Source organism: Conger conger, chromosome 9 (assembly GCF_963514075.1).
Source record: "Conger conger chromosome 9, fConCon1.1, whole genome shotgun sequence".
In the NCBI taxonomy this organism is placed as follows: domain Eukaryota; kingdom Metazoa; phylum Chordata; class Actinopteri; order Anguilliformes; family Congridae; genus Conger; species Conger conger.
In genome coordinates this window covers 45,280,884-45,302,664 of record NC_083768.1, presented here as the reverse complement: position 1 = coordinate 45,302,664, position 21,781 = coordinate 45,280,884, and the positions used below count along the sequence as shown (strand labels likewise).

The 21,781-nt window shown below is 45.1% G+C and overlaps 1 protein-coding gene across 1 annotated transcript in view; it reads right to left on the bottom strand.

Moving 5' to 3' along the window:
- The window catches only part of LOC133136781 (receptor-type tyrosine-protein phosphatase U-like), a 154,611-nt gene that overhangs the window by 92,509 nt on the left and 40,321 nt on the right, over positions 1–21,781 (bottom strand). The window contains exon 2 of the mRNA XM_061254504.1: positions 11,582–11,710. Coding sequence (XP_061110488.1) covers positions 11,582–11,710 — 129 coding nt within the window. The remainder of the gene's footprint in view (positions 1–11,581; positions 11,711–21,781) is intronic.

The window sequence follows — 21,781 nt, the reverse complement described above, 5'->3', positions numbered from 1 at the left end:
ACCCTACCCCAGCCAATCACAAGTGAGTGAAAATGGGACGTTGCTGCCCTTTGCCTTGCCTCGTGCTCATTGTGTTAGAGCAGGGGTGGGCAATTCCGGTCCTGGAGGGCCGGTGTGTATGCAGGTTTTTGTTTCCACCAATTACCCTGTCTAAATGAACTAATTGGCTGCATGCACCACCACTGGTTCACTCAAAGATTAGATCACAGTAAAACAGGGGACACGAGCAGTCTTCGGCTGTCATTCATCAAGAAATGTACTGTCGCTAAAATGTCAGATGGCTTAAATGTTAGGGCTAATTAATTAATGTAATTAAGGCCAGAACTTGGTATAGGATAGATCTGAAAAAAAAAGTCAGACCTTCAACCTACTGTCCCAACAGCCACCAACAAGCCAGGGCAGACCGTTCCTGGAGACGAGTCAACGTTTTTCACACTGCCACAGACCACACGGTCCATTCTTTCAGACAGAACAACACAGACACCCTAGAAAGCAGCAAAGCAGGTTCTTGCCTCTCATTTTTAGGATTTGGTTTACATAAACAATTATACTTGGGTCCAGGCTCATACATAACTCACAGGCTTGAACAAGGCATCTAACAGTGGTAACAGGAAGCCAAAATGGAGCTTGAATTCCGGTCCACTAAAAATGTTTTTCAAAATGTGAAACATGGGCATGTGTATTTGGGGGTCTGTGTAAACTGTGTTTAGATCCATTTTTTAACCGTTCACCAATGGTTGCCCTACATTTTTCACTCTGCACCTTTTGTACCACAATGCCAACTGGCATGAGGAAGTTGGTACGATCCCAGGACTGACACTCCAGCCCTCTGACTGGCTGAGATACCCAAACAGAAACATAGAAAAATGGGACCTGGCTCTAGGTTGCAACTGTTATGGACCAGCATGAATTCTGGGGCTGTCTATTGGGTTGCCTGTACATTCTTCATGGATAGCCGTTCTCCTTGGCAGAGAGGGACTTGACAGATACTGCGATATCTCACTGAGAGAGCTGTATTAGCCTGGCTACAGAGGAGATTTATGTGGGCGTGGGGTTTTTTTTTGTCAGTAAAATGTAATTGCTTACCATGTACCATAAGGTCACAGTTTCAGACAATGTTCACAATGTGGTTTTTCGTTCGTTTTATTTTTTTATTCAATGCCTCTACGTGCACTGATGTCTGCCTCCCAGGAAGGGAGCAAATGGCTGACAGTTCTGTCTGTACGACCTGGAGGAGCAGGTCCTCAGTGTCACACCTCATTACAGGATGACAAGTCACTGGCACACAGGCGCTAAATACGGTGGGAAATGAGGGCATCTCGGCGGCTTCTGGAAGCAGCGGCGTACAGTTTTAGAACAGGGGTGGAGGAAATGAGACAGGGTGGAAATCTTATTACAAGACAGAAGCGGTTGTACAGATGGTTCCCATAGAGACGCGGCACACCATCCCTGTCATCGGCTGGGGGTAAACGAAAGGACAAGCAAACGGCGAACGGCGCAAAGGTGACGACGTACGACACAGCGCGGGAAGACGTGCGCACAGCGCGGAAAAACGCAGAGCAGAATGGCCCTCAGGCGAGTATACGACAAAATGAATTAATCTCGACATCGTGAAGCGACGTATTAATGAGAAAGCAGGGTGTCTATTTTTCATCACCCGCCCGAAGTCTAGACAACTCCGCTTTTCAAGTCCCTCCCTCTCAGATGGAAGAGTGTAAAAGAGTGTTATACCTGGGTCTGACTTTCACATGAACCGTCTAGATGTTTGGCGAGCGTGTCTATGTTATCTCCCCCCTCGATCGTTACTCGGCTGCTCAGAATGTTAATTTTAAACATCCTGTCCAGTCGGTGAATAATGGAGCTGGCTCATTGTGAAGTCCAATCTCATTAACCGTATCAATTCCGAACTCAACAGCGCTGAGTTACTGCCATTTCATTTCAGAAATATTGGAGCTATGTCAAGCCGGCTAAAACGCCGGTAGTTCAGTCGCTGCTGGTAAACAGCAATAAAGTTTGATTTAGCATAACCTCACATCACCCCGTCAGTGCCAACATGCGATCAAATGTGAATTACCATTTAATTTAAATTTATATAGCGTAACGTTCTGAGGCCTCTCAGAATAACAACAAGGCAAGCGTTTTTACCTATACCTTTGCTGATTAACAAAACATCGGCAGCTCAAAAAGAAAGTTGTTTTAAAGTCTTTTAGTTCTGCAAGACCTCACAGAAATTAGCAGGACAAGAAGGAACAAGAACAGAGACTAAAAGTGATAGATGTTGTGTGCAGATTGCTTTTTGCACCATGGGCAGAAGTATTTCTCCCACAGATAAACATGGCTGAGGTCAGGAACGGCCATTTCCTTTTTGCTTCATGATTGATTCCTCATGCAGTGACCCCAAGGAGTTGCTTGTTAACATCTCGATAGGCTGCAACTGCTGAGCTTCTTTTAACAGCCCAATACTTTGTGCTCCGATGGTTCACCTATCTCCTGTCACCTTGGATACCTTCTGTGGCTTTCATATCTTCCCTATTTCTGCCTCGTTCCACCTGCAGCCCAAACCAAGCAGTCGTTTAACGCCACACTGCAGCTTTCCCGTTTCTGCATTTTCATTTCTTAGTTTCTTTCGCCGTTTTCTTCTTTCGTCGACTGAAGCCCCCGCCCCCCCCTCCAGGGCCATTTCCTTTCCCGCTCTTTCATTTGCCGACGCTGACTCGCTCTCCTCTAGACGTTCCGGCTTAAATTGAACAAACTTTCCATTTCGTTACGGAGTATAATAAAAGACAGGAGGAGAGAGAGAGAGAGAGAGGGAGATAGAGAGGGTGAGAGGGACTCTAGACACTGCCAACATCTGAAGTCTAATCGGGAGCAGACAGCAAAGAAGAAGCCAATTACCCATACACCCTGCCCCGGGGCGAAGGGGCTCCTGAACTCCTCCAGCCTGCACCACCACCGATAAACCCCCCTCCCAAAACATCCCCCACTCCACCGCCACCTCCAATACTTCCACCCAATCATTTCCCCCGTCACCCTCCTTCGACCAATCTCCTCAGACAACCATTCTTTTTGAGGAGCGTGTACAAAATGGCCGCCCCTGTGAAGGTGGGTGCTACAGGCTGGAGGAGACTCAAAAACGGGAAGCTGTATGTGGAGCCAGAATGAAGTCAGGGATGCTGACAAATGCTACTGGCAGAAACGCCCTTCTCAGATACACGCCACAGGTAGCAATATGCTTCCCAAAGTACATTTCACGAGCAGTGGAAAAGCTAATGCACCATACATTTTAAAACCTCATGTGTACACAAGAAACTAGGCCCATTTTACCCAAAGGTTATTATGACCGTGTAATGTGACTTAGCTAAAATGAACCTGAAATGTGTCATGCTACAGTATGCCAGGTTTTACCAAATAAAGGACAAGTATGCCACCCAGAATATACATATCCTAATCCCATTAATAATAATAGCAAGAGGCAAGTTACCACAACCCCATATGAGGTCACAAGTTTCCACAGATAGCATCAAAGTGACCTTAGCAAGTCCTGAGCATCTTTCCAAAGTTCCTGAACATCAAGACCCTCTCTTCTTCTCTTCTTCTTCTCCTCTGAAATGTTCCTCTCCCTCCTGGGCTTGCCTCCCTCCTTTCATATCACGTGGAAACATACTTAGACTTTCTCAGCCATCATTAAAATCCCATTTGGAGAGCTACGTGCCTATTAAACGTAATAAAGGGGGATATTAAAAGCACTGCAGGCCCTGAATGGCACATTACTGATGGTCCGTGGTTTGGGGAAGATGCGGATGCCAGTAGAATGCGCCAGGAGCAGAGGGGGGTCGCCGAATAGATCATCCCACGCTCCAGCTCCGTGCTCTCCGCTTCAGCATCGCTAATCATGCCTCTCATGGCTCTGTGACTTCCACACTGCTCAAAGAGTGCTGCTACACCCTGTCTGTGAGTCCGGGGCTACACACTTGCCTGTGAGCCAGGGCTACACACCCCATTATGAGCCTGTGAGCCAGGGCTACACACCTGACTATGAGCCTGTGAACCGGGGCTACACACCTGACTATGAGTCTGTGAGCCAGGGCTAACACACCTGACTATGAGCCTGTGAACCGGGGCTACACACCTGACTATGAGCCTGTGAACCGGGGCTACACACCTGACTATGAGCCTGTGAGCCAGGGCTACACACCTGACTATGAGCCTGTGAGCCAGGGCTACACACCCCACTATGAGCCTATGAACCAGGGCTACACACCTGACTATGAGCCTGTGAGCCAGGGCTACACACCTGACTATGAGCCTGTGAGCCAGGGCTACACACCTGACTATGAGCCTGTGAGCCAGGGCTACACACCTGACTATGAGCCTGTGAGCCAGGGCTACACACCCCACTATGAGCCTATGAACCAGGGCTACACACCTGACTATGAGCCTGTGAACCAGGGCTACACACCTGACTATGAGCCTGTGAGCCAGGGCTACACACCTGACTATGAGCCTGTGAGCCAGGGCTACACACCTGACTATGAGTCTGTGAGCCAAGGCTACACACCTGACTATGAGTCTGTGAGCCAGGGCTACACACCTGACTATGAGCCTGTGAGCCAGGGCTACACACCTGACTATGAGCCTGTGAGCCAGGGCTACACACCTGACTATGAGTCTGTGAGCCAAGGCTACACACCTGACTATGAGTCTGTGAGCCAGGGCTACACACCTGACTATGAGTCTGTGAGCCAGGGCTACACACCTGACTATGAGTCTGTGAGCCAAGGCTACACACCTGACTATGAGCCTATGAACCAGGGCTACACACCTGACTATGAGCCTGTGAGCCAGGGCTACACACCTGACTATGAGCCTGTGAGCCAAGGCTACACACCTGACTATGAGTCTGTGAGCCAGGGCTACACACCTGACTATGAGCCTGTGAGCCAGGGCTACACACCTGACTATGAGTCTGTGAGCCAGGGCTACACACCTGACTATGAGCCTGTGAGCCAGGGCTACACACCTGACTATGAGTCTGTGAGCCAGGGCTACACACCTGACTATGAGTCTGTGAGCCAGGGCTACACACCTGACTATGAGTCTGTGAGCCAGGGCTACACACCTGACTATGAGCCTGTGAGCCAGGGCTACACACCTGACTATGAGCCTGTGAGCCAGGGCTACACACCTGACTATGAGTCTGTGAGCCAGGGCTACACACCCGACTATGAGCCTGTGAGCCAGGGCTACACACCTGACTATGGTTACTGTATACCTGATGGACCACATAAAATATAAAGTCCTCACAAGGTGAGTCCCCAGCTCCAAGCACGGCCTGGCCCTGATGGAATCTGTATCTCACTGAGGACACCCGCATGCCTATGGGCATCTCTAATTGCAACTGGCAACTGTGTCTTTAGACTCCCAGTCATAGGCTATGGTCAAACTTTAAAAAACATAACATCTAAATGTAAAAAGGCATCCTCGATCCCTTCCCAAGATTCCTTCCTGGACCCTGAATGCAACATAAGGAAACAGAAGCAGGAACACAGTGACATAGTTCCCATGCGAAACTGAAAACTCCAGCTTATCTACCTCCATTGTTTTGACCCACTTTTAATTATGAACAGCGTTTCATAACTGTTCCATTCCGAAAATAATGTACAAAAAGAAACAAATTAACAAAAAAAGTGATACATTTTGCTGTAAGAAAATCATATTGAATAAGTAACTAAATGAATAGGATCAGACTTCTACTATGTTATTACTGTCTTTCTATTTATACAAGCTACTGTATGTGTTCATGTTCTCATATATTTATGAATAGCTCTTGTAGTGCATAGCCATTGTGATTACTTAACAGAATTAACTTATCCTTATTTTGATGACTACTTGCTCAAAGTCAGTGGTGTGAGACTCGCAGAAAGAAAGAAAGAAAGAAAGAGAGAAAGAGAAAGAAATAAAGAAATGAAGGAATGAAGGAGGCATTTTTAAAGCAGGTCAAGTCAGCCAGTAGCACGGCCGAGCCTCGATCCCGTGACTAAAGAGTAATTACCGACTGAGCCACTCGGGAGTCCTGGGAATATGTGGTTATTAATATCTCCCGCTTCTGGAGGAAAGTTTTCCATTGTCAGATTTTTTTTTTTTTATAATCAAAAACGTTTCGGAGCACACCTCCAACTTGAAATTCAAAGGCTTTGGTTAGCATGTAATTGATCGCATTTCCATTTTCGATTTCTCCTTTATTTCTCTCCTTTGTTTTCATGTAGAACACAGATTCGGTAGTGTGATGAGAGCCCCAGATAAATTACATGCCCCAGATAATTAAACTGGCATTAAGAATGAATGCGTAATGGGTATAAGGTCCACATTATCATTTCTATGGCACGAGACCTGATCTCCAGCCAATCACATACCTGTAATTATTTCCTTTTATTCATTTATAAGGCAGAGTAGTTGCTTAAGCAATTAAGATTAAGCACCTTTCTCAGGATGTGGGTATGAAAGAGCCATACGTGGATGTCAAACTCACAATCTCCTGGTGACCGACTGATGCTTAAGGTGGATGACACACGGGCACTCTGCTCTGACCTTGTCTTGTCTCTCTCTACTTTCTCCACCATTACTGGAAAACACATCTCTTTGTTACAGGAAGATGGACTTCAAATGTCAACCCGAATGACTTAAGAGACAAACATCGCACTCACAGTAGATAAATTGAACTTTTGGCTATCTATACAACACAGCCGTAGGAGTAGGCGTGTGTGGGGATGTATGCGTGAGAGAGAGTGAGTGAGTAGTGTCCCGTATATGTGTGTGTGTGTGTGTGCATGTTTTTGTGTGTATGATTGCGTATGTATATGTGTGCGTGTATGTGAATGTGTATGTGTGTGCCTGTATGAATGTGCAATTGTGTGTGTGTGTGCCTGTGTGTGTGTGTGGTTGCTCGGACACACATTCAGATAGACAGCCTGCCAACATCTTTTATAGCTCGCCCACTAGTATTCTGAAGGGGGGTTGGCTGTAAGGGGGGTGGTGTTTTGGAAGGTGCAGATAGTGCTCAGGAATCTCCGTCTTGACTAATGCTTCCTGACAGAGTATACTCCTTACTTTGAGTTATTCAAACAGCCATCCATCTCCTGAAGTATGTCCACACTAAACAGCGCATAAATCAATGCCATTATATGTAAATGACTCCGCCCAGACATCACACTCACAAATCAATTAAATGACTCTGAGATATGAAGGATATGGCTGGTTACAGCATTCTATAGTAAAAGAAAAAACCTGCAATATGGCAAAAAATTCCTCCTACCTGGTGTCGCTCCTTTCTCCCTGCCTTTAACCCTGTTCAGCACAAAAGGCTCATAAATACACCCAAGTTGGGAAGCTCAATTCAACAAAATGGCCGCCATCGGTGCAGTCAGTGCTTCAGAGTCAGTAGTTTCAGGGGTTACAAAATGGTTTGGACAAAAAGCGTAACACATTTAACCCCTACATAAATATTATCTCAGCAATTGAAATGTCTAGACAAAGACAAGACAAGAAAAAGTATTTGGAGTTAGTTTGATTTTTAATTCAGTACAATTGCAATACACACAATAATGCAAGATTCATTGAGCAGTTTATTCTCTGTAATGGCTTGGCTTACGCTCACAGTAAGGCACATTTGATGGTTTCTTTCATGCTCATTTCTTTGTTTTGATTGTCAGTACTTACTTATGCTCGACGTTGACAGTGTTTAAAGAGCATTTAAAGTGCTGTCTATTCTTCCATTGTCTCTAATTGTTATTTTCTTTCCTTCTCCCCCTCTCTCTGCCAGCCTTCTCTGTGCTCTCTCTCTCTCTCTCTCTCTCTCTCTCTCTCTCTCTCTCTCTCTCTCTCTCAGCTCTGCAGTATGACTGATGCTCTAAGCAGATAGCACCTCTGTTTCATCCCAACATCTTAATCTAATCATATTATTTTTCACAAATTAAATAAATAATCATGTTCAATTCTGTACCATTTGATTGTATCACTGCAGAGATAGAAGAGAGAAAGGGAGTGAGAGAGAGAGCAAGAGAGAGAGAGAAACAGTGAGAGAGACCTGAAGAGGGAGTGCAATAGGACCAGTGGCATTAATTTATTTGTTTTTGCATAAACATGCATAAATGTATTCCGTGGCTGTCAATGGAAATACTCTTTTTCATTGTGTGTTATTTCAAAATACATTTTGGAGATTTATTTGTTACTGATAAAGCTCTGACAATATATTAAAAAGTGTCACAGCAATAAAATACATGACACTGAAACTGGAAAATGAAAAGGCAAGAAGAAGAGAATGAGAAGAGTGTCCTCTGAATTCAAACTTATTTGTCCTTCGACTTTGTACAAAATAACTCCCCTGTTCCATCAAACCATTTACGCACACACAGCGCAACTGCTACAGCCTATCTCAGGTTCAAATTAAGTACATTTAATTTGAGAAAATCACTTCAACTTCATTTGACAATTTTCTTTTTGAGTTGATTTACCCAGTCACGCAAGAATGAATTAGCACTGTCTCTGCCGGTGCTTGCAGCTGTCAAGAAACGGAGATAAACAACTCAATTCTATCCGTCAATCAAGACCACGCCGCGATGCATACCTGACTGAAATTCTGAACGATTAGCGGGAAATTCCCGACTGTTCATCCAGCGAAACTCGTCAGTTTAGCCGTCAGAAGACTGTCAACACAAGCCCTTCTGTTTGCCTCGTGCGGTCATGCAGCCTTCATCTCTACAAGTACGCCGTTGTTCCCCTTTCCCGGCACAAGGACCTTTTGACGTGCAATTTAACATTCCCCAGCAACAGGAGCCGCTCCTGACATCGAGAGCCGAGGGAAGCGGAATCGCCCACGGCGGAACCAAATCACTCCGTCCACACCGGACACACTACATAACCTGGGCTCTCCGACGGGATGGTATTACACACAGTGTACCTAATATGACTAAGTTAGTGAGCCGTGCCTGAACTGGAGTGCCTTAAACAGTGAGAGCTCATCCAAATTATCCAGTGACTGGGTAAGAAAAGCACCCCCCGGACAGGACGCGCGCTGCCGTGTGAAATGTTTCTCCCTCAAGACCGCACATCCAATTAATAACCCCTCCTCCCCCGCCCTCGCGGCTAGCCCGCTTAGCGGATTTAACGGCCGCGCGCCACTGGTGGTTTTTTTTCCCGAAACGCTCAGGTGAAAAGTTGGCCGGAAAAGTGATCGTGTAAGCAATTCCGCCTCGAAGACTTGTGCCTTGTCCCCGATGCAAATAAACCTCCCGACCGTTCGTGGGCGTGTGCGTGCGTGTGTGTAGGGGAGGGGAGTCGTGTCTTCTCTTTCTCTTAATGTTCCATTTAAATGCAAAGTGCCATTCTGCTCCTAACAGTTGCTCTTTGTGCCGGCGAGCAGTGCCCACCATCACAGGCTGCAGTGTGCTGAGGGTCCCTGGCTACATAAAACCCAATGGAGTGGGAGATACCATTTTGGGCTGGGCTCCTGATTGAGTGGCGGTATATTCCTCCAGGACGGACCATTAGCCCGTGTCGCAAAGCGCCACCGCATTCTCCTTCTGCGGGGCAGCGGACATGTCATTCTCCCTGACAGACGTGTCATTTATCAACACACACAGCTATGTCTGTCACACACCCACACACACACACACACACATAGATATGCACATACATACACAGACACACACATGCACACACAGCTATGTCTGTCTCACACACACATGCACACACACACACACATAGACACGCCACACATACATACACAGACACACACATGCACACACACAGCTATGTCTGTCTCACAAACACACATGCACACACACACATATACACATACATACACACACAGACATTAACACAAGCGCACACACCCAGAAAGAATGCATGCACACACACAGGCACACATGCAAACACAGACACAGACATGCACACACACACACAAGCACAAGCACATTTGCACACACACACACACAGACATGAACATACACACACATACACAGACATTAACACATGCAGACACCCACACAGATCCACGCAGGCACACAAATGCGCACACACACACACACACACATACATACACATAGACATGCACATACATACACAGACATACACACACACACACATATATACACACACACACAGACATTAACACATGCAGACACCCACACAGATCCACGCACACACACACACACACACAGACACACACACACACACACTGGCTGAAGCTCCACAGGTATCCTTTCTGAGGACCTGTGCGTCCCACAGTTGACCTGTTGCACAGCCAGGGCCTGGAAGTATTGTGGAAAAGCTGTGGTCAGCAGGGCCTGGCCCACACAGCCTCAGTTTAACAAATTTATCATCCCCTCGGCGATATGAGCGTGAAAGCAGAGGACAGCTTCGCGATAACAGCCCATGAATTATGCAAAGCGCCATGTCTACAGGTTCATTACCGCGCGCGGGCCGCCATGAAACGCTGTTCGGCTGCGTCCGCAAATATTGACAGAGCTGCATTGTGGTTAGGGAGCCTCGAACCGGAGGGCTGTAGGATGATTTCCTTGTAGCCTTGAGCAAAGACACCGGAATCGCTCCAGTAAATACCCATGCATAAATGCATAACATCCCAGGCAGTGAAACCCAGAATGTAGACATCCTGAGGGGTGGGACTCTAGGCCGAGAGATGTTTTGACGCGAACATGCTAGGTTAAGCCCAATATAAGGCCTGGAGCAATACTTTCAATTTTCATACAAATGTAGCCAGGTTTTCACCCAAAAGCCAAGACGGTTTGACCGAATTTTCACCACCAACATGAGATTTCCTTTTTTTCCCCAGGTCCATCTCCTGAAGTAGGGTTATGTTGGTTTGCACTTGAATGAGAGGTCCAGGAAAACTAAGTTGCTGTTCAAAGGAGTGCTGGTAGGCTAGTTGATGGCACTCTACCCCCAGGACTAAGTAAACATCTGATACATCAGGGATCATCAACCCTTAGCCCTTGAATCTAAATCCAGCCCTGTTCTTCTTTTCCCCAAGGTAATCAGTCCACTGATTGGCCAGACTGTCTTCACACCTGAGTCCCAGGTTAAGGGAGGGTGGAAAACCAGCAGTTCTTGACCCTTGAGGAACTCGAGTTAATGATCCCTGACTCACTGTGGTTATTAAGGTTCTGTGGCATGTTTTGAAATGGTCAGGATGCTAACCCCCATATACTGGTAAAATTCTCAGAAAATCCACATCCTTAGATGTGGGCACCCAATCATCCCAATATGTGTTTGGCCACGTTCACGTTCTCCACCCACATTTTGCAGGTCACTACTTCAAAGGAGAACTGAGCTCTCAGCAAACCAAACTTGTAAAATAAAGGCAAAATAATGCACACCTACACATCTGGAATAAAACACTGCTCATACCTACACCTACACCAAATGCATTAAAATATGATATGACATGTCAGTTTGATTTTAATCTTGTTTTTAGCCGAAGACAAAGAGGTGGCTAAAATTTGTAAAGGACCGCCATCCGATATTAACGTGTGGCGCTGGTGCATTGTGGGAAACTTAAACGTACCCCGCAGTAGGTCAGAGTTGGCATTCGGCCAGCTGTAGGACCGAATCAGCTGCCAATCAAAGTCGTCCTCCTTGCCCTGTTTGCACTGGCTCCGTTCCGGGGTCGAGTCCTCATCGAAGGTACATCCAGCTACGGAGGGGGGGAAGAAGGGGAACCCATTAGAGGTGATAAATGCTAATGTTCTTCAGTACAGGGAGACATCACTCCGTGTCATACCTCCAAATTACACCCACAGCGATTCAAATCTTTCAAAAGGTCACGATGTCTCCCAATTCACATTCCTCTACGAGGACCTCACTAACTTCTTCCAGGATGAAACAATTTCCCATCTGCTTGAAAGTCAGGAAGTCAAAACTTGAAAATACCGTAGAATATGCCATTCATACCTTACGGTGGCAATAACTGCTGAAGTTGGAGAATGATTTGCCTTTTTGTGGAGAAAAGGCTAAATATAATGCTGACATTCACCCAAGAGTGCAGAGAAAGACGCAGTTACGCAACAGAGCTGGGGCATTGCATGAACAATTGCTGTAAGCCGAAATGTTTTTGACATTTTATGACTGCACTTTCAGTTTGGAACGCATCACTTTGTTTCAGAATTAAACCAGCTACAGCACCTGATTTTAGCTTGACAATAACAAAAACGTGATAAAGCAAGTTCTATAAGGGATCCAAACCGTGAAAAACATGGATTTTTTGCGGCAAATTATTAGACAGGTTTGATAAGTCTTTCTGGTCTCCGATTTCCCATCTCCCAAACGTCTCAATGAGCTGCTTTCACTTCAAACAGACAACAGATCAGCCATATCTGATCGCATCAAATGAGCCACTGAATGAAGACTTGAGGAAATGGAACTATGAAGATGGAGTGGAGATCATTGTCTTAGAAGTCCCCTTCTGACCCGTTTCCTCAACGGCTCTTCAATAAACACTTTCTGGGCTCTCTAGTGCGGTATCCAGCTAACAGACCCGGGTATAGTGAAATGCTAGATGAATCCTGCACAAGAACAACTGCGGTTGATAGCCCATAGTCTGCCTCCACCAACAGCTCACAAACTCGGTTTTATGTTATTAATATAGAGCATTTTACAGGGACACTGTTATAAAGATTCTTTGCAGAAGAATCAGAAGGGGAAAAAAACAAGACTGATCCCCCAAAAAGCAAGCAAATATGTGAGGCAAAAAAAACCCAGTGGGCAGAAATGCATTCAAACCATAACAAGAAAAAACTCCCAAATGGGAAGAAATCCTAGGAGGAGTCCGGTTATTGAGAGAAGGCCTATTCTCCACTGGCCGACCTGGTGTAACAGTAAAAATTGGTGAATGGTAACAGAAATGTTATGAAGCATCTACCAGAGGAAATAAGCAAACAGGTTGGGCAGGCTACATTCAGGGTTATTAAACTAGCAGGAAGAACAGCACATTAGCCTGCAGAGCGAAAGAAGGGTCAGACTAGACTACACCCTCCCAATTTAAACTGACAGGGTGCTTCACCAATGGGACGAGACAACAAACAAAATCAGCCACTACAAATTGTGGAAAAATACCGCAATAAAAACGTTTCATTGGTTGAAAATAATGAGACAAACATACCACTTACACTCAGGGCTAGATGAAAGCTTTTTTTCTTCAGCACTTATTTGTTTATGTTTAGTCTTGTGTATGGTACAGATGTAAGTCTGGAAATGTATACCTGTCTGATAATATCACCTTCAGAAAATGTGATAATTTCGATCACACGATTGAAACCCTTAACCCAAGAAGAGGGATAAAAATAATTATGTGCATAATTAGCGCGTGTGTGGGGAATAACCGCATTTGTTATGCCATGCTGACGGTGTGTTTCACACCTGTGATTGGCCGATGAAGGCTGGGTTGCCGGGATGCATCCATGTAGACAACCGCAGAGGGCGTGAAACAAAATGAAGGATTTTTATTAAACTGAGTAAGCACCAGCCATTAATCCACACTTGATATTGAGGTGTTTTCCATCCACCGCTGAGATCCGCCGAGTGCTTTGAGGATCCGCTAGGCTTTTCTACAATCAATGTTTACAGCGTAGGAAAAGAAATCAATGGGTTTGGCTGAGCAACTTTAGTGGAGAAGCCTCCTCCTTTCCACAGGAGACACAAGGCTGAGCCAGCGCACAATAACCCCGGTGACTATCGCGCAAGATTTACAGGGCCGTGAAGGGAAGAAGGGAGGACAATAACAGCACCGCAAGCACCGACTTCAAATGAACGTCAAGGAAAGAAAATAATTAATGCTGTTTACGAACAAGGAGAATATGAAGCTGAGCTTTGAACTGATACCCCGCTAACAATAGGCTTAAATCTTCCCGAATATAAAATAAATGCCATTTAATACAACGTCTCCTTCTAAGATCAAAGTGTACAGTACACGTTTAGAAAAAAAAAAGAATAATAAACAGAGTGTTATTATTTTAGAGAGCGGGCTGCTATTTTGAAGCTTTGATTTGGCACTTGGTTTTGACTAATTCCCGCCCGCCTTCCATCTCTCAGAAAAAGGCCCACTTTTGCGGGGGCGTGGAAATAGTGGACAGTGGATTCCCTGGTGCTCGTGGAGTGGCTTGTGGGCGGCTTGGCAGGTAGGCCTTGTGCTAAAGCAGGCCCCTGCGCTCCTGCGGAACTTTCCTCGTTCCGGAGGAAAATGGCAGCATCAGACAGGAGCCACCGATTAACCTCGTTAGCACCCATTTTCCCAGGGCTTCGTAAGGTCCTCGGTTAGCGGCAGAAGCTTGTTCTGTAAACTGCAGTGTGTGTGCGTGAGTGTGTGTGTGTGTGTGTGTGTGTGTGTGTGTGTGAGAAAGTGAGAGAGAGAGAGAGAGAGAGCAGGAGAGAGAAAAAATGCATCTGAATGATGTGTCAGTTTGACTTAGCTTGTGTTTATTACCGTGGGGCTGTGGGTGTGTGTGTGTCTGAGCCTCTGACAGTGTGTGTGTGTGTGTGTGTGTGTGTGTGCTTGGCTTGTACCTTTTTTCAAGGGACACACCAATCAATCAGCCTGTGATCTAAATCAGCCAATATTCACTCTAAATATGAAATCAGACAATTACAATTTTCTTTTATAAAGGCAGATAAAGAGAGCAAGCGACCCGGTTCTCTTGTGTTGATTTGTGCTGGTACGTTTCAGTTTATGTCAGCTGGTTGTTTAACAGTTTTCTCTGCTGTAAGTAAGATGCAACACAATTTTGCAATACAATCGCCACAAATGTAATAAGGTTCTTAAAATGCATCACGCTGTGGAGGAGCAGGATGAGTTAAAGACTAACCATGTCAGATAACACACACAGGGCTCAGAAGGCTGTGATGATTATTGTTGCAATACGCTGTTACGTTGTTACAGTTATTTGCATTTGTTACCCAGAAGATAAATAAAAAAAATTGGGGGTTATATATATAAAATTGTACACACAAACAATTATTTCCCAGTTAGAAAGGCTGTTAAACAGAAATTAAAATTGAACTCAAATAAATATTTAATAATAGCCCATAATATGAAATTTATGTCAATTATTCTTTATAAAACATCACATTTTCTAACATGAAAGGCATTAGTCTTAAATAAAAAAAGTCTAGACTGTTATAAAAAATGGAAGATATGTCTATTTAGGCTAATTGTAATAGTGCTGTTGCATTATAGATTTAAAAAAAGCATTCAACAGATAGTTGCACTATTGTGAAGTAGTTCATGCTAGAAATATCCATTAGAAGATATGATTTGTATATTTGTATAAATATGAAATAAACCTAAGCTACTGCAAAAAAGTTAAGATTTTAAGTACCAAAAACAATGCCTATCTATGTATCTCAAAAGAACAACTGTTGCTTATATTCTATGCTTTAATGCAGTTAAATACCTATGGCTGAATGAGTAATTGGAATCAATTAAGGCAGTATTAAACAAGTTTCAGACCAATTGACTAGCACATCAATTCACAGCAAAAGGAGAAAAGTACATTCAGAGAACCGTCATTGCGGACAAGCTGTTGAGGTTTAAAAAGGCTGACAAATTATAAATGAATAAAGACAGTCAAGAGGATAAGTCACACATGACAAGAAAGACAGATGCCCAAGATCTTCAAAAACATCTGCAGGTAGTCAGTACAGCGGCAGGGATATTTTCAGCGCATCCTTCTTTGATATCTGTTTGGCCATCTGGGGTTTGACCTGAAGTTTAAGCATACATGTCTTCAGCCCGTATGTTCAGCTTGGCCCCAGCAAGCTGGTCTCACAAAGCCACATGAGAAGAGAAGCAACATAATTAATCACTGTTTCAAAGTTAATTAGGATTTCAAAACAAAAATATTCAACCCAAATCAAAAAGCATATGACAGCTCAACAGAACATGAGTTAGCTGGCTGTTGGGCTGGAAAACCAGTGGCACATGTAACGAGTTAGAGATTTAACTAAGTCCGAGGTGGGATTTGAGCCTCGGCCTCTCAACTCGTCCAAAGGTTGCTTAGACGAATGCTTTACCACTCAATTTACATAATCACTATGCCTTTACGAGCGAACTGGCCAAGCTAACCACGCAACACTCACCCCCCTTTGACCCCCCCTCCATTTCAAACTCCGCAGCAACCCCTTTTTTCCTTTACGGCCCATATCCGGGTCAACTGGCAGCAATGTAACGAGTTAGAGATTTTCTTCCGAGGTGGGATTTGTACCCCGGCCTGGCAAGAACTGGCAGCAGCATGCTGGAGTCATTTTGAGACAAGTCAAATTGAACATATGCAACCTTTTATTTCAAATTTGTTTACAACGAACGGCTGCTGGTGTCCAAGATAAGGAAAAAAATGTTGTGTAGGGTAAAAAGGAACACTTGCCAAAATGTATATTCTATTGCGGTTGGACTGAATAAAAGAGAGAGAGGGAGAGAAAGACAGAGAGAGAGAGAGAGAGAGAGAGAGAGAGAGAGAGGCAGAGACGATGTGCGCTGTGTATCCATATTTTGCATGTTTTTGAACTAAACTAACAGACGCACACACACTAAACTAAAAGTGACCATTAGCCCCTTTATATAGGCTCATCGGTCTAATTGGTCACCTGATCTAGACCACCTGGTTTCTGATGTTAATCCCAGGTATATGACATCACCTATGGAGATAAACCAGTCTAGGTTAGAGACCATTAACCGCTTTCTCTCCGTGAAGTATGTTCATGATATAATCACATTTTTGTGGTAAAACATTGTGACAAGACCATTGTAAATCCCTTCCTATCATTGAAAAAGGCTCACTGGCATGTTGACTCACCCTCTGCCGAAGTGCTTAAATATACAGAAGGGTTTCAAAATATACAGTTGACAGCCCAACACTCTGTACCAAAACATTGTATAACTACAATAATTCAAGCTCATTGGTTGAAAATTGGTTCTAATTGCCAGAGCCAATGGCGTTTCAACGTCAGTGCGTTTACAGAGAAGGGGGAGTGTTGTGGGTTGAAGGTGTTTGTTGCTGCTATTCCTCTCTTGACCGTTAAGTCTGAAATTACCTATTATACCTTTATAACAGTAGCATACAATCCAATTGGCCACCATTTACAGAAAATGTCTAAATTCATTTTCTTGATACAATCCCTTAGGGTGTAATGTCCACAAGTATATGTGGAAACTTTCCCGACTTGGAAGTAGATTGTCGACATTTCCTATGTGTACGTGAAGGTAACATCAAAAAAACATAACAATCAAATATCAGGTAACATCTGTTTAGTGAAAAGGGCTGAGGTGCAGAGAATCTCGCTGTAGACAGAAGCTCGCAGACTGTTCAGTTCTGACAAAGTAATCCCGTCACATTACGACGTGACAGGCGGGTTCAGCTCCATGCATCAGCGCTAAAACCGCATTTCTCATCGTAGGTACATCCTGTCAGCTCGCCCTTAGCCAGGCAAGGGAGACACTTAAGTGAGATAAATTGAACGGAGTGAGGTGGTGGAAGTAGACGTTTTTCCTGTGATGAATCTCTTCCCTCCCGTCACACATTACACTTCCGTCCTGCCTGACAGTTCAGCGTCTGAGTGCATCATAAATTCCACCGGATTTTTATAATGAAAGACAAAAAAGAAACACATTATGGAGCCTTCACGATAAGGCGAATCCTTTAGCGTGGAGGCCCTGTTCCCGCCGTGGCCGAGGGGATGTTGGGTAATGTGTCGAGACGCAGGCGGAGATGGCTTAAGCGAAGTGCCCCGCGCCTCGTCGTGTAAACTCTTCTGTTTGACGGTTTGAAGCTACTCCTCCTTCGCCCTCAGAGACTGCATAGCTCTGCCGGTGATCCATAGACTCAGAACTGGTGGCGGCTGGCAGCCCCGGAAAAGATAGAGGAGCCTACTGTGGCGGTAACAGCTTACAAATACAATGGAGGAATTCCAAAAACGGGGAGAAAAGAGGGATAAAAAGAAAGACATTGCGCGCTTGTCTGCAATATTTATCGTTGACCGAAGTGACACGTCAAGGCATGAAAGAGGACGGAACAGCGGGGGGGGGGAAGCTCTCAGCTCAGCCCCACTGAGAAACAGCCGCAATCTTGACGTCTCCAGGGGTGGAGATCTCTGTCAAACGGACAAGGTTAACCCAAATACAGCTCGAGTTTTACTTGGATAATCTGGCTACATCCTAGTCATTCCATTACATTACATTACATTACATTAGTTATTTAGCCAACGATTTTATCCAAAGCAACCGACAGCTGATTAGACTAAGCAGGGGCCAATCCCCCCTGGCACAATGTGGGCTCAAGGGCCCAACAACTGTGGCGACACTGGGGGTTGAAGCACCAACCTTCCAGGTCCCAGTCAGGCAACTTAGCCACTAGGCTATAGTCCCAGTCGACTAGAAAAAGCTAACTTTTCAACTAAATGTGGCTGCGCTTCAATGCCTTTTCACCAAACTCGCGGGCGACTGAAGGTAATTGATCGATCAGGGCCTGCGGTACGACTGGATTGATCCCCATGTGGCAAACAGGCTCACAGATCCAGGGCTCTTCGCGGGAATGAGGCAGACAGCCAAAAACCGGAACCTCCTGACCTCCTCAACCTCCGCACCAGAGCGCCAAGCCGTAAGAGTCAGAAACGGCGATAAAAAGAAGTGAATTAATTCACGGAAAGGGCGAGGGGGGTTAACTACATTACACAATTTGGCAGATATTTACTCTTCTGCCGGACATTTACCGAGGCAGTTCAGGGTTGGGTAGGAATCAAAACCTCGATCTTTGAGTTGCAAGTCCAGTTCCCTATCCGTCATGATAAACTATAGCCAGGAGATTCTTCTTCTTATTCCACCTCTGGGGCAGTCTGCAGTCAGTCTGCCCTGACTGTTTTGTGTGCGATATTCAGAGAGACTGTGGAGGACTGAGGATGGGAAGATTAGCACAGCCAGGGGGGGGTGTTGAAATAGTTTCATTGAAGCTTTGTTACAAAAAAAAACTACTGAGAAGACGAAGAGGAAGTGTTGACTGGGGGAGGGGACACGAGGGGAGGGGGAGGGTGTTTCTATCATTTCTATTTCACCAGAAGTAAAACGGAGAAGACGCAAGCGTGTCAGTTATCTCAGCCCTCGAACGACGGGGAGGAGGACGTCACGCCGGCACGCCGGATAGAAGACGACGGCTTTAATTATCAAAGCTCCCATCCTCCGAGTCTCGTCTAATCTTTCTCTTTTTTTCTCCCTCCCCCCCCCCAGAGACATCAATCAAATCCTCCGGCTCCCGCAGTCAAAGTGCCCTGTTCGTTTTTTTTCCGTTTTTTTTGCCACGGAGCCGGTTAATATCTCTCTCGTTTCCGAGACGAGACAATGAAAAGGTGACGAACGCGATCTCGACGAGACGGCGGCACTCTCCCAGCACGGCGTGGATCAGCCTAATTATCTGCCGCACGTGGGTGTTTCCTGAGCGCGTTTAACACCTGTGCTTTCAGGCGAGGTTCTCGCGCAGGTACAGCGGACGTGCGCTGATTGACGTCTACGCGGACAGGTCGAGACGCGTTCCTCATTCGTAGCTTTCCATTCCGTTCTTCGCCAAATTTCTATATTAAGATCGGTGCGTGTCATTGGCCTCATTTGCTACAGGAGAGAAACGGCAGATGCACACAGAAGGTTAGGCCCCCGCATTTCAAGCTTGATTATTCAGGCTAAAGTTATTCAAATGGGGAAAGACAGAATGTGAGATATCCATAACTCCAGTTATGCACCAATAAATGGATATGTCACAGTCTGCCTTCACACTAATTTGATTACTGCAGCTGCATTATAAAGTTAACCCTTAATCTCTCCAGCTTGACTTTTGGAGGCGTTGAAGCTTTCAGAAAGAGCTCTCATTTTGGGCTGCAGCACAACATCACAAAGCCCTTTGTAAGAAGCCTCAGTGCATGACGAAGAACATTTTTACTTTCTTATTATACATTTCTATTACTTTTTTCTTATGAAGGGCTGGTCACATGATTCAACATCAGAAAACTGTCCTAAATGAAGATGTTCGTTATAATATAATATTTACGGTATTTTAGGTGGGTTACATCGGATAGATGGCCAATAGTATTACCGAGAACAAAAGACCTACTGGTTTTGCCAAAACATAAGAATATGGCGGCCCGTTGATAAACTCTCTTATTCCTCCTAAACAGTCCGCTAAAATACTTTTCTGCAAACATTTGAGGCAAGAAATAAGCAATGCGGTTGCTGAATTTTGCTCTGCTGCGAGCTATGGCTTTAAACCTCTCTGGAATACAATCGCTGTTTACACAATTCATGAGACAGGTTGGGACCACTCACAAATGTTGTTCCTACCAAAGAGAAAATTAGTGAATGTGCCTTCTTAAGAACAAATCTGTTCGAGTGTCATGAGTGGTCCTTGCATGAGGCCCAATGTCAGCAATGATGCAGTCCATTCCAGTATCTGAGAGAAAGAATTTTCTGAAGTGTAACAGAAATCAGAGTTTTGGAACGCACATTAAAATCATCTCCATGTTTACAAAAGAATGGCTGAGCACAGCGTGCGTCTCGCAAGGTTATCCCATGTTGTAGCAGGCAGAATGGCAATGTGGCACATATACGAGCCGGAATTTACGACCGCTTTTCCAAGATGTTACATTTTGGCGGTCGGGAGCATAATTGTGTCGTCTTTTATTATTTTCAAGGATTCGTCAATATCGCAATCTGTGACATTAATTCACCGCTCTCCCTGAGGAGTCGAATCGACCGTGGCCAGCGCTCACCTAAGAGGCAAATTATGAAAAGCATTCCTTTAGCAATGGACTGAGGAGTTTGCCGAGGGATTAAGAGGCAGAGCACGGTGTGAAGGCACGTCCGCCTCATTGTGCTGAGTCATAGAGGATACGTAAGGTGAAAGGACAAGAATCAGGGATGCTATCTGTCCACAGTGCTTCCCGTTTCAAGTGCTTCAAGAATGTGTTCAAATTCTCATTTGAACACATACTTGAATAAGTGTTACTGGAGTATCATATGCGCTATGACTACATAAGTAGACCTACTGAAAACCAGGCCTGAAAACGGAGCCTGGCCAGAAAACACTGAAAAAAAAACTGGTTCCTTTTCCCACAATCCTGGGTCTCCAGGTTTTCAGTTTTGAACAGACTATCTCTTGCTATGGAGAGTTATTTCCTCTCCGGGAATGAGCAGAACATCATGAGGCAAGTCGTGGCAATGCAAAGCGATTTGACTTTCGTACCTTGGTTGCCGCTAGTTCTTTGAAGTCGGCTTGGTGTGACCGAGTCTTTAAGGAGAGGTATACACTAATGTTTCCCACCAGGGAGACAACGAAGAAGTAAATTACCGATTGGAGCTTAAAGAGCTAAAACCACACCCCTTCACCCCCCTACCCTTCCTCTGCCCGCTAGTGAAGTTTCCTCATTAGTAAATGACTCATGAGGCTAAAATTAAAAATGTGGATTTGCGCGCGGATAATTACACCCCTTCAGTAGACAGCCGAGACACAGAAATGTCAGGCAAATGAACAAATAATTGCAGTGATGATCGCCGAAGCCTTGTAGAAAAGGCCTTGTAGAAAAATAAACCGTGGCAATGGCGGTAAAACAGCAGAGAAGTTTCTCGCTGCAGTTTGAAGAGTAATTACCTCTATGTGCCACTGTCTGGCTGATAAAGTGGGGCTCGGAAGGCCAAAGCCCTGTGTACGATGCCACACTGCTACACAAACAGCAGAGCTGT